This window comes from Phalaenopsis equestris, unplaced genomic scaffold (assembly GCF_001263595.1).
Source record: "Phalaenopsis equestris unplaced genomic scaffold, ASM126359v1 Scaffold000287, whole genome shotgun sequence".
NCBI lineage: Eukaryota > Viridiplantae > Streptophyta > Magnoliopsida > Asparagales > Orchidaceae > Phalaenopsis > Phalaenopsis equestris.
In genome coordinates this window covers 99,279-113,316 of record NW_018164729.1, presented here as the reverse complement: position 1 = coordinate 113,316, position 14,038 = coordinate 99,279, and the positions used below count along the sequence as shown (strand labels likewise).

Genomic DNA, 14,038 nt, shown 5'->3' with positions numbered 1-14,038 from the left:
TGATTAACCCTGAATGGTTAAGGCTTGATGGCAAATATTTTTGGGTTTATCCAAATATGGGAAGAGATCCCCTAAATCAAGGGACCTTTATTCAATGGCTCATGTAGGGTGGGCTAGGTGGGTCTAGCCTGGTCTCTAGGGTCCAAATGTTGGTTGTGGTGCCTATGGTTTGATCAATTTTGCTAAGTTTGGTTTCATGCATGGTTTGGGTTCAAATCCATGTCATGAGCTTGGATTTGAGGAGCTTGGATTTGAGTTTGGGCTTGGATTTGAGTTTGGGTTTGGCTAGAATTTGAATTTGGTTTAATTGATTGATCAAATTGGCTTGACTAATTGTCATGTGGAATTTGGAAAAGGGATTGAGTGATTTTGGCTCAAGTTGGATTTGGGTGAGTTTTGAGTTCAAAATTGGTGGAAATTTAGGATGAATTAGGGAATGTGGGCCTTTAAGGGCTATTAGGGATTTTGGTCAAAATGGGTCAATTTGGTCAAATTGGGCCTAATTAAGTGGTTCAAATTGATTTTGGGGACATTTTGAGTGATTTTGGAGATTTTGGGAATTTTTGGAAGTTTTGGAGTATGAAGGGTATTTTGATAATTTTGGGGATTTTTTTTGGAATTTTGGAAATATTTGAGGTATTTGGTCAATTTGAGTAGTTTGGAATAGTTTGAAAAGATTTTTTGAAGAGATTTACAGAATTTGGCTGATTTTAGGAAATTTTGGAAAATTTAGGGTTCATGGGCAAATTGGAGATTTGGTGAAATTTGGGGCCAAAAAGGGTCAAAATCGGGAATTTGGTAAAATTAGGATTGATTGAATATATTATTTATGAGGTCATCTAATTGAGCCATGAGACCAAGGGAACTCCCATTATGGATCCTCCATGTGCTGGTCTTAGTCAAACCTTAGCACAGGGCTAATAGTTTGGGGGACCGTCCGCATGAGTTTCCAATAGAGTAGGGGATCAACTAAGCATATTTAGCTAAGGATGAGGTTGTGCGTGTGAGAGAGTGTGTGTGTACAGGACTAATCAATGCCACATCACCCAGGATTATCCCTAAGGCCAAACAGTCCTATAGGGACTTCTCTTGAGCTCCCCAATATTGGTCCCACCTACTAAGTGCTAGAGGTTAGAACCAACATGTGAAACTTTAAGATGAGCAAAAAAGACTTTAGAATTTTTATTGGTGTTGGTACCATCACTAGTCTTTATATCTCTAGGATTAATCAACAAAAAAATTCTATGGCAAAATCCTAGGCTCCTAAAAAAAACTAGACATCAACCAAAAGTGAGGTCAACAGTTGCATGGAAGATAACACAAATACAAAGTCAACTCTTAAAAATGAGTATCCTCCTTAACTTCACATTTACTATTGATGCTTTTATTTTCCTCCTTACACATATGCCTTCATTAAAGCACAAAGATGACACCCTCAATAAATTTTAATTTTTTTAGTAGTTCTCTTGTAATAATGGGTGAATTCAGAAGGCCTATCTCACAATCCAAATTGCAATGGATTATTATCATTTTCTTTATATCTCTCATACATCTAAACCTTTGTCCTTAACTCAAGAACAAATTGCTCATAACCAATTATGAGCAGGACTTCCTCTCTTGATGATGTGTGCGATCATTAATCATCTTAACCAAAGGAATTGTCTCCAACATCTTAAAGATTTTAGTTTGGGCCTCCTGACATCAACTACCAAATTGTTGATGATGAGCACATAATTAAATAAAATATTTATCAAAGAGAATTTTTCTAGCAAACAATACCTCTATAAATTCTTTCATCTCAAAATCTATAACATTAGAAAAAACTAAAGTTCAAATAATAATCGGACAACTAAAGTTGTATAATAAATTCAACTCAACTTCTCTCTCAAAGATATGACTGGGACAAAGTATTTCCACATAATTCATGTTCATTAATGATGATGCTAGCATGACCGCTTTAGAGATTAAAGTAGTTGTTTTAAAGATAAATTTAGTGGTGATAGAAAAATCATAACATAAAAAACAAATATTATTCAATATGTTATCATTTTTTCAATCAAAATTTTTATTAACCAACTTTTTTTTTATTTGTCTAATATTTAACAAATTCTAATGTTCACTTTGACTCTTATCTTGAATTTTTTTGACATGTTTTTTTTGCAGTTGTGTTTATTATTCCCAACACATTAAGATTAAATTGTAGTCATCCAAAATTTACCACAATTCAGAGGGATAATTATGAAAGTTACGAGAGCAAAATCTTTAGATGATTGAGAAAGTAAAATGCATGTAATTTCAATTAAACATTTTTTAAAATTAATTAAAAGATAAATAAATAAATAAATAATATTAATAACAATTGCAGCAAATATGATAATGATAAAACAATAATGAATATTATTACTATTGATATTATACCATCCAAACAAATTAATTAAAATCAGAGGTTGCTCATTTTCCTCCTTGAATTAAGCCTAAATGTTAATTAAGACGAAACTTCCAAAATTCAGAAAGATAATTATGAAAGTTACGAGAGCTAAATCTTTAGATGATTGAGAAAGTAAAATGCATGCAATTTCAATTAAACATTTTTTTTAATTAATTAAAAGATAAATAAATAAATAAATAATATTAATAACAATTGCAGCAAATATGGTAATGATAAAACAATAATGAATGTTATTACTACTGATATTATACTTCATATTATGGAACTCTTTTATTAACAACAAAAATGGGCAAAATCATATTAAAATTAGAATAATTTTATGCTATATGCATAGCATATTTAGTTAAAAAGATAAATCACAAAATATTGGATTTCACGCTCATCTTGCCCGAAGAAGGGAAAAGAAAACTAGCGTAACCAGGAGAGTTTATCTCAGCCATAGCGTGCTAGATAAATATGGCTTTAAATGAGTCAAGCTTGAGTGAGCTCAAGTTTGGCTCTTTTTCTACTCGTTTGAAATTAATTATATTTGAAATTGGCTTGTGTCTTAAATTACACATGAACAATATGTTCATATTTGACAAGATTTACATATTTTTGTTTGTATTCAGCTTGAAATTAACTGGTTTAAATTAAGAGAAAAAAATAGATATAGAATATTGGATTTGAACCTACACCACTTATATGCATTAAAAATCATAAAACTACAAGTTGTATTTATTTAAACTTAAATATAAATATAGATTATTATTATATAAACAATACATAATTTCTTTATTTCAAGCTAAAACAAATTGAACAAGATCAAACAAATAGTAAAAAAGGTTGTTCATGTTTGACTTATGTATAACTTGAGCTAAAAAAATTTGTTCGTACTTGACCCGCTTATTTAAACACACAATTTATTGAACTGAGTATAATTTGTTCACCAACGAGCATTTTTGGGGTACAATTACAACAACAACAAAACCTTTATCTCACTAAGTGGGATAGGCTTTGGTTGGGTTTTTTTATTTTATTTCTCCATTGCATCCTATTTAGTGTCATATTTTCATTCAATTATAATAAATTAAGATCATTTTATATACAATATGCCCAAGTCTTCCGAGGAAGTCTTCCGAAGTCTTCCTAGGTCTACCTCTTCCTTTCTTAATTCAAGTTGAATCTAAAACATATACTCTCCTAATCAGATCATCAGATGGTCAAAGTTTAATGTGAACAAATCATCCTAGATAACTCTCTAATTTTGTCTGCCACTAGAGCTACACCAACCCTATCACAGTTATACTAATTTTGCATTTTGTCTCTAAGTGTAAAGCCACTCATCCACCCAATCATTCTCATCTCGAAAACACTTAACTAAGTATTATAATTCTCTTTCAAAGGACAACATTCGACATCATAGAGCAATGCAGGTTTCACCACCATCTTATAAAATTTTCCTTTCAGTTTACGAGGAATATTTCTATCACACAATAGGCTCGAAGCATTACTCCACTTCAATCAAGCAACTTGAATTCTACTAATAACATCCCCGTCTATATCACAATAACTTTGAATAATAGACCTGAGATATCTAAAGCGTTCACACATTTTAATAATTTGATCACCCATAGTTACAACTCTGTCATTAGAGCTGCTACTACGAGAATTACATTACATGCATTCAGTTTTAGTTCTACTCAAACAAAGACATTTAGACTCCAATATAGACCTCCCTAATTCAAGCTTTTCCTGAGCATTATCTCTCGTCTTATCACAAGAAAGATAAAACAAGGTAAATGAAATTGGGCAGCCAGTTTGGCATAGCGGCAAAATATCTGTCCGTCCTTCCATACTCCTGTTTGTCCCATCCTGTCCCGCCCGCCTGTCAAGTAAAACCTCTCCGGATGCTGATCATCATTGGCTACAAGAATGAAAATCCTAAATTTCCGCTCGCCTGCCCGCCAAGTAAAACTCTATTAGATGTTGATAATCACTGGCTACAAGAATGCAAATCCTAAATTTATGGGTGAAGCTCTTCACAATACTTATAGTTAACTAAACTTGAAAAGCCATAAGCAGGCTCCAGAAAACAAAAATTTATACCAAATTTATTCATGCATCAGCGTTGTCATGTAAGCACAGAAGTAACCATGAATTTATGAAAGCAATGCACAATTTTTTTATGAAATTGGTACATCCAAAACACATTCCATATTCAACGCATAAATGCAGTATTAACAGTTGAAATTTATTGTATATTATATAACTCAAAACTTAGCTTCTAATTGAATAAACGCAGAATGATTTTAGCCATTTTCTGGCAGGAATCAAATAAGCTCTGAACAAGTCATATGACAATGCATTATAATCTTTTGGAACGACGACACAAATCTCATCCTTGTCGATCGTGTCATAACAATTATGCATCCTCCACGGCGCACCAGCGAAAAGGCCTAAAGTGATCCCAATGCATACATCCTTGACAACACTGGAGCCCTTAAGAGTAGCATGGGCAATCTTGTGCGCAGTCGTTCCTTCCTTTAGTATCAGACAAATACCAAATTATTCAGTAAAATAGAGAAAATGGGAGATGAAAACATTCAGAATCAATTCAACAGAATGTTTATAAAATTCCACATCAAAAGGTGTAGCTCAAATCAATATGGAAGACTAAGGCACCGTTTGAGGCCGCATTTTTTGAGCTTCGCGTCCCCAAACCGCCAATTTTTTTTTCGCGCTTTCTTGCAGCGGCAGCGGCCGATTGTCGCTGATCTAGGCTGAACACGGGCCGCGGGATCGACCCCGCAGCCCGGCGTTCTGGAGGGTTAATACCTCCTATACCCCGCTCGACTTCATCTCTCTCTCTCTCTCGATCTCGCTCGCCTCCTCACCTCGACAAAGAGATGTCTGCTTCGCTTCCCCCCTCTCGCCTCTACCGCACACGCACGGCTTGCCTCTCCTTCTCTGCACCAGAGTTCTCTCACGCATGGCTCGCCTCTCCCTGATTTGACCGAAACTCTCTCTCGCTCGACTCCCTCTTCCTCACTCGCTACTTCCTCCTCGCCTGCTCCCCTCTTTTAAGCAGATGGAGAGAATTTTCCAAGTTTTCCTGCGCAATGGTGGAGCAATGCTTAGTTGGGGTCAGGCTTGCATCTTCCGTCGTCTTCTTCCCTCACATAGTCTCCCTCCCCCGGACGCATCAAATAGAAACAAATAAGGGATGGAGGGAGACAAAAATCACTTTAGGCAGCGTTTTTCCTTGACACCCGACCCGGGCCATACTTCGGAGAAGTTTTGCTCGGTGCTGCCGCCGCACCTCCTGCCGCCATCTGTGAATCCCACTAGTAAAGAAGGCTGCTCTCTATTTTTCTCCTCATTTCGATCGTTATCCTTCGAGAGAAAAAAAAACTACGCTTTTGGTTCCCCCTATGTTTTGCCCGATAACTTGTTCTCTTTTTTTCTCCTTCTAACATTTTTTGTTCTTCGCTGATTTTTTAAGGGCGATGCTGCTGTTGTTGAGTTGGTGCTTCTTGAATACCTATACTTGCATATCATCAAAAGTTTTAATTCTGTTATCTCAAATTTTATTACACAGTATTTAACAAGTTCAATCAATTCTCAAGCAGTTATAATATAAAATTTGATAAGGTTGCACTGGATCGAATCATTGAACATGTTTCTGATCTGCCAGATCCAGAGGTGAGCTGATTAGGATGGATTGATAATTGTTTTACATGAACAAGTTATCTGTTTGCTTTGCTTATGTCTGAAACTATCTATTTATTTCACATTGTTAATTAACATTATTGTTATCCAGTAGTGGCCATAAGTTATAGGTTCTTACTATGGTTACATTTTTTGTCCTCGAGTTAGCAGGTTTTCCCTATGTTTTTTTCAACTATTCCAGTTCCTTTTTTTTTTTTTTTGTTCTCAACTTGGCTGCGAAGGTTAATGGGTTTTATATTAGGTATGTATCTTCTCACATATTGTTAAACTTGATATCATGGTCGGAATAAGCCAATCTACACCAATAATCCTGCAGCCAACTACTACATAAACATTGCTTGTTATGAAGGATTTTAGAGATTCATTTGTGTATGCTGTAATCAGAGCAAATGATCATAAATATGTATGGTTAATAGGTATGCCTTTACTTCTAGTATCATTGATGCAAATAACCAAGACCTCTTAGTGAAATTTTATGACATCTCTCGGTCATATACTTATATTATGATAATTTTGAATGAAAAAGTAGAATAGTTACTAATACGAGTTGAAGTTGCTTTGTAGTTAAAGGCAGTCATGAAGTGGGTCATAACTGTTAGGATAAGGATCTCTGCATGTATGAGTTAGAATGGACTATTGCATGTAGACAGTGTGCTATTATGTTCTATGTGAAATTTAACAATCTCTTATCTGTTCTTATTTAGAGCTTATCTTTGATATCATTTTTATATGTAGTAAAACTTTAGAACCATCTGCATATTATAGTTTTATTTTGCTTATGGAGTTTCAAAAATGTGATTGTTACAGTCTTTGTTTAAATACTTTTACCAAACAGGGGCAGCATGAATATTTTTCCAGAAACAGCTGGTTTATAACTATTTTCACACAGCTGCACCAAACAAGAGTCAGCTTCCCCGCAACTGTTTCCTCGCAGCAACTTTCTGGGGCACTGCAGCTGTTTGAAATTGTTCAATTCGTTCATTAGAAAAATCTTTATTCAATCGTGTTCGAACTTTTTACGTTTAAAATAATTAAATATTAATATTTATTATAACTTTTTATACTGATTTTATGTTATTTTTTAAAAAAGTTATTTTTTAAATCATTTGAACTAAATTCATGCAGAACATAAGCTAAAACAAATGAACAAATTCGCATTAAGTTAAACACAAACATACTATTCATGCACATTCAAACACAAACATATTTTGACAAAAATAATAAATAAATAAATTCACCAATGAGTATTGAGCTCATTTAAATTCGGCTCATTTAAACACCAACATCCAAAGGCCACTACCACAAATTTACATTCTGAGCAACTTTAATTTTTTTTTATGAAAGCAGCTGTTTAAAAAAAAAAGATGCATAACCACTGGTACATAGAAAGATTTAAGAAAAATTACATCATATCGGACAGAAATTTTCAAAAAATTATGATTCACAAGAAAGTTCTTTTAACCTAGTAACAATTGAGAGAGTCCTATAGAAAAACTTAATTAAAAAGGGAAAATCAATGTAGTTTTTATTGGCTTCTAAGGGGATCATTTTGTTTTCATAAATTCAATTAAAAATTAAAAATAAGGCATCAAAATTACTTTGTAATGAACTTCATATTGTAAGATAGAAGTTTAAAATTTTATCAATAATGAAAATTAAAGCACTGGCATTTTTACAAACTGGTTGAGCTTGTAATATTAAAGATCATCACATTCAATATATAATGAAAACAATCATATAAAAAGAGGTCCCTGATATTTCATCATCAAATATATACAAAAGATGATCCAAAATCATGGAGTTATGAACCTCAGCATGAGGCAATTGCTATCAAATGCATAAGGGTGTATGCAGAATCTAATCAGCTAGCTTCCAATCGATCTGTAGAAATTATATTCTCTACCATCACTTAAATTTTGTGTAATCTTTCAATGCTTTCTCAAAGAAAATAAACTCTATCGAGTTAATTTATAAATAGATATAAAACAGGGATTTCAGGGATTGTCCCAGGCCAACCCAAGACAACACACACTACTATAAGATTTCAAGATGCCACGGATCATCATTTCCTTCAGAAGCAGTAATAATAATTAATAAGAAACACATAATGGCGTTTTTACCTACTTAGGAAGATTCAACGTCATATAACTCTCTGGCAACTTGCACTCTGCCAACACCTGAACTCTGACTGCATCTCTCGTGACAACAACATTAAAACTTCATCTATGAATCCTACGTTGATATGTAAGATTATTAAGATCTAAAAATTTTGTCTTGCCGGCCATGGAGGGCCGGGGGGGGGGGGGGGGGGGTGGTGATACCATTAGATACCAGAAAAAAAACTGATAGGATAACAATAAATAGAGCTAAGATGAGCTATGTTGCCGCAATAACTGAACACTATTATTTACTGAAGTTTCTCAAAACCCCATATAACCTTTGTTGTTATATAGCAAACCTTCCCATAAGCCATCATATCATAGCCCCATAGCATGGAACTTCATAAATTGATTGCATATAGCCAAAGATTGCTCAACTCGATGAAGATACAAATCCCTAACCGGTTAAGAGGTCAACAACGATATGTGGTTAAGTTTTGCTTCCCACATTAAATCCAAACACACTATACAATTATTTGAATCCATCAAAACTTATCAACTTGTTAAACCAACTGACAGTTGGAAAAGTTCAATGAATTGATTTGATATGTTAAAATTGATTTGAGCTCGACTCAACCCAGGCACACAAATAAGGCACGCATCATTACAAAACTAAACTCATCATGTTAACAATGTCAAATTAATTGAATCATCATTAGGGACATGGAAACCACATGTCATGCGGTTTCAATATGTTGGCAAAGTCTCAACTAGGTGATGAAACTAAAACACATTAATCCTCGATCAATTTTCAAGTGTTCGACAAAAATTACATCATATGTTATGCTGAAAAAGTAGGGTTGTAAGAAAACTGAAAATTAAAAATGAAAAGATTAAGCAAGCATGTTTTATAAAAATGCTTTTATAGCATCAAAATTTTAAGAGAAGTGCCCCTAGTCTATATGCTTTTGAAGGATAAATGTCATTTTCAAATAATTACTTATTATTACTGCATAAATCATTCTATAAACTTATTACTGATCTACCTATTTATTTTCTTCATGAAAACATAATCATTAATTTTTAGTTTCATTGAGCGTTTCTAGATAAATAATTGAAATTATTTATTAAAAACAAATTAGGCCAATTTTTTGTCATTTAACCAATTCACTTTATTTCAGTTACCAATAAATTAATTTATAAAAATAATATGAAAAACAAACCTAACAACAATTTCACCAAAACAGCCACTCATTAAACAGAACCGTTATATAAACATTTTTTTCCCAAACAAATTTAAATTGTGATATGATGATTTCTTACTAATTCATAAAAAATGAAAAGAATATTAAGGATTGGTGAAATAAAATATAATGAAAATTTTGAAATGCGTTATATCAGGCTCTAATCTCCAGCAGCAGAATTGACTCATTAGAGCCCTAAACTCGGGCAGTTACAAGTGCGATAATGCAACAACTAAAAAACTAATGTATAAACCCATCAAATGCCCCGACTAGGCCATGGTTGTGAAAGTAAACCTTAGAATTCCCTTATTTTAATCCTTCCACAAACTAACTTCCAAATATACTGTGTATGCCTCAATGCAGCTCAATCTAATATAGAAAAATTATAAAAATACCCTAAAGAAACCTAACAATTAGGAACCAAACTACATGATAAGCCAAAAGAAACAAGAGCACACGATTGACCTGTTTAGCTGCCAACTGAACCAAAAATTAAATTTTTAAGGAAAAAATAACAATGCAACTCACGAAACTGTGACTCACCTACAAATGTAAAATACTAACATTTATAACCAAAAATTAAAAAAGGAATAAAATGCCCTTATATCAATAAGCATGCCAATGGGTCAATTGTCTCATGGTAAATTAAAATGTAATTGTTATGGCACAACCGCACAGGTAACGACAAGCAAGTATTACCATAAACCTATGGAAAGAAAAATGATATATGTCGCAATATGCGTTAAGAGACCAAAACACTACAAAGGATGCGAACCTATATATAGCATACAACATGAAGTATGATGCAAAATCTTAAATGGCTATACTTTTATAAGCTTAAGGCTTTATGCCTTCATAATCCGCCTGCCTGCCCGCCAACCAAAAAAAACACTCTGGATGTTGATCATCACTAGCTAAAAGAATGCAAACCCTAAATTTATAGCCGAAGCTCTTCACAATGCTTATAATTAACATAACCAAACTCGAAAAAATGGCCTGCTTTAACCAGGCTTCTAAAAACAAAAATATATAACAAATTTATTCCCGCATCACGTCAGCTCAGCACAGACGTAAACATGAATTTATGAAAGCATTGCACAAATTTTATGAAACTGCTACATGCAAAACACAGTGCATACTAAGCACAGTATTAGAAGTTGAAATTTATTGCATATTATATAACTCAAAACTTAACTTCTACTTGAACAAACACAAAAATATTTTTAGCCATTTTCTGACCAGAATCAAATAAGCTCTGAATAAGTAATATGACAATGCATTTTATTCTTCTGGAACGACGACGCTGATCTCACCCTTGTCGAGCATGTCATAAAAGGCTCTAGTTTTTCGCTGCTCATTCCAGTGATGCATCTTCCACAGCCCACCTGCAAAAAGGCCTAGAGTGATCCCAATGCATATCTCCTTGACAACACTGGGGCCCTTAAGAGTAGCATGAGCAATCTTGTGTGCAGCCATTGTTTCTCTTTAGTATCAGACAAATACCTAAATAATTCAGTGAAATAGAGAAAATGGAGGGATGAAAACATTCAGAATCAGAACCGTTATATAAATTTCGCATTGAAAGGTGCAGCTCAAATCTATATGGAAGACAAACTCCTATATCAGCATAACTAGTGGTTACAAGCAAATCGTTGTTATTTAAAACTACCTTTCTCTATTGCAAATATAAATTTCATCATCAGCGAAAATAGATCGGGGTCATATTTGGTGGCAATCAGGCAACCCCTAAATAAAATGGTAAAAAATTAAAAGACATTTAAAAAGATAAAAATATATTGCATGGTAGGTGGTTATAAACAAGAATAAGATTGTGACAAACAAAATAATTTAAGTTACATTCAAAATGTAAGTTTTATTAAGGTAAATACATTGAATTTTATTAAATCTGTAATTTTATACTAAAAATTAAGAGTTAAGTATATTAATTTGGCAGTTGAATGGATTTTAGAAGAATCTAAACTCTAGTTCTAGAAACTGTTTGACATATATCAACTTTCTTAACAATCAATTGTCTACTGAAATAGAAGAAATGCAATCTCTATGATTAAATCAAAATATCAAATATCACTGGAGAAATTTAGTTTGAAGAGGGAATAAATTGAGAATTGAAAGGTCTCCATACTCTTCAGCAATCTCAAATTCATAATGGAAGAATTAAAGAACTCCTTTCTTTCTCTATGTTAGCAAGAATAAACATTGTGGTTCAAAATAATTGTATTTCTAATCTAAAATTTGATTCCACAGCCATGTGTATTTGATGTCATCTTCAAGAAAACAAGAGGTTGCATAAATCCAGAAACGGCGTTAAGGAGCTTAATTAGCATCAAAATATGGTGATAAAGGGCTTGCTAAGCTCTTATTATAAGGTATGCCTAAACCTGTATGAATCACAGCACATAGACACAACTGCCAAATTAAATTTCCAAACACAACCTCCATACCAAATCTCATAAAAAAAATCAGATCTAAATGCAATGTGCGAGTTTTCACTGCCAAGAGCTTTATAAATTAGGTTTCACTCAAAAAAGATCTAAATAAATCTAGAAACAAATTTAAGAAAATTTAAGCTAAAAGACAAACTTAAAGAAAAATATGGGGTATTAGAGCAAAGAAACTCAAAGGTACACCTCAATAGCAAGGCAAGCAACCAAGCAAGAATAACGAGCGACCAAGCGAGAGAACCGAGCAATCGACTATCAAAGGAGAAATAGCAGAAGATATTAGAGGACGGACTCAAACAGCAAACCTTAAGCTTTCCCGGCTACCAGCCTTCTGCGATTTTGAGAAGAGAATGAGAAGACTCCGAAGAGGGAGAGGACACCGGTCGGTCGTTTGCTGGAGCAAGCCGAAGAGGAGAGAGAAGAGGGAGTTCGGCTAGGGTTTCGGCAAAGAGTGAGGAAGAAGGGTTGGCTGGGTTTCGAGTCGCGAGGAAGGCGTGCGATCGGGCCGCAAATGGGAGGAGCCGAGAGAAGGACCCGTAGGTTTTGGGATTTAGGAGGTTTTAATAGCTTTTTTTTATATATATTTTTAATATTTATAATTTAAAATCCTCAATTTGTGTGTTCTTTGTTCAGGCACGAAACTATATCGAAAAGGGTGTCCTCTTTAACTAAAATCGATGGTCCAGACACGCTTGTGCGGTCCATTTTGTTATCCGTGGTCGTGAGGACAAGTAGTTGAATAAGAGGGAAGAGCGCTTAGGGCGGAGGATGCAAGCAAAGATGAAGGAAGATTCAAAGGAGGACACGAGGCACGCGATCGAGGGAACGACTGTAATAGAAGCAAATGAAACGCGGCCCTTGTGGGTCATTTTCCGGGCCGCTTCTTTAAGAATTAGAAAACGTTGTTTTTGGATAAGCTGGCGAAAAACGTGAAACAAACACTACGCCGGTGTTTTCAAAACACTGCCCGTAGTTATAAGTTGTCCTAAATAGGCCCTAAATCAACTTAGAAATAAAATTTATAAAAGAAAAAAAAATTAATTAAAATGGCACAAGAAATTAATTAACCCTTATCAAATCTCCAAGCCTAAAGTTCAAGCCGAAAACCCATGATATAAGGCCAAACCCTATAACTCCATAACCCTAAAACCAAGTATCAATGACTTAATGAAATCATCAAGAAAACCAAATGAAATCAAAATTTAACTAAGCTTAAGACAAACACAAAAGGACAAATTCAATGACGTTAAATTCCAAAACCCAAGACATGACACCTAGGCAAACCAACCCAAGTTCAATCCTTAAGGAGCCAAAGCCAAACAAAAGCTAAGATTAGCCACCCAAAACATACCTTCTCCAATAACCTCAAGAGCCTCACATGCAACCTCCAACTCTACTTCCATTGGAGTTCCTCGTGCCCAAGACTTAAGAAAAATGGAAAAGCTTCATTCTCTCTGACCACCTTCTTCCCAAGCTCTGATGAGCTTAAAGAAGATCTCCCCAAGCTCCTTCATTGATCCTGATACACCTAAAATTTATAGCATTTATGTACACATTTTTATACCTATTATTAAGGATATTGTACTTTCATGGAAGATATTTGTGTGTTTTTCTCTCATGTACAATCAGATTGTTGAAAAGTTGTGAAAGAAATGAAAACGGATCAAATTTGAAGCAAAAAATGAAAAAGGTGTGCAAAAGAACTGTGGCGTCTAAGCACCCAGAACTTGCGCTTAAGCGCCAGGAAAACTGAGAAGGTCGCACCTAAGCACCACATACCTTGCGCTTAAACGCCAGAGGTAGTTACTTGATGATTCAACGAATTTGGACAAATTTTTGAAAAGGTATTTGAAACAAATCTTGGTGAAAATGTGGGATATGGTTAATGGACACAAAAATACATTCAATTGGCTTTTGAAATGAGACCACTTTTGAAAGATTCATTGAATGTGGACACATTTTGAAGAGACACCAAGACATATTTTGGAAAATTATAAGAGAAGACTTAGATTGGATTGAAAAACTCTCTCTCATATACGCCTCCCAACTCCTTAGAGAAACTCCTACATGCCC

General features: G+C 34.2%; 1 protein-coding gene across 3 annotated transcripts; it reads right to left on the bottom strand.

Moving 5' to 3' along the window:
* Positions 1-10,580: 10,580 nt before the first annotated feature.
* On the bottom strand, positions 10,581-12,506 carry LOC110025089 (cytochrome c oxidase subunit 5C). Of its 3 annotated transcripts, XM_020725361.1 has the most exons (3): positions 12,271-12,506; positions 11,173-11,249; positions 10,581-11,006 (listed from the first exon to the last, which is right to left on the bottom strand). In XM_020725361.1, the coding sequence occupies exon 3, from the start codon at positions 10,977-10,979 to the stop codon at positions 10,785-10,787; it is 195 nt and encodes a 64-aa protein (XP_020581020.1). In that variant the 5' UTR covers positions 10,980-11,006; positions 11,173-11,249; positions 12,271-12,506; the 3' UTR covers positions 10,581-10,784. The 3 variants fall into 3 exon arrangements, with proteins under 3 accessions (XP_020581020.1, XP_020581019.1, XP_020581021.1); XM_020725360.1 differs by lacking the exon at positions 11,173-11,249; XM_020725362.1 differs by lacking the exon at positions 11,173-11,249 and having other exon boundaries at positions 10,581-10,986.
* Positions 12,507-14,038: the final 1,532 nt, after the last annotated feature.

Excerpts from the sequence above, each read along its gene's own strand:
- LOC110025089 (XM_020725361.1), bottom strand. The coding sequence starts at position 10,979 with ATGGCTGCACACAAGATTGCTCATGCTACTCTTAAGGGCCCCAGTGTT.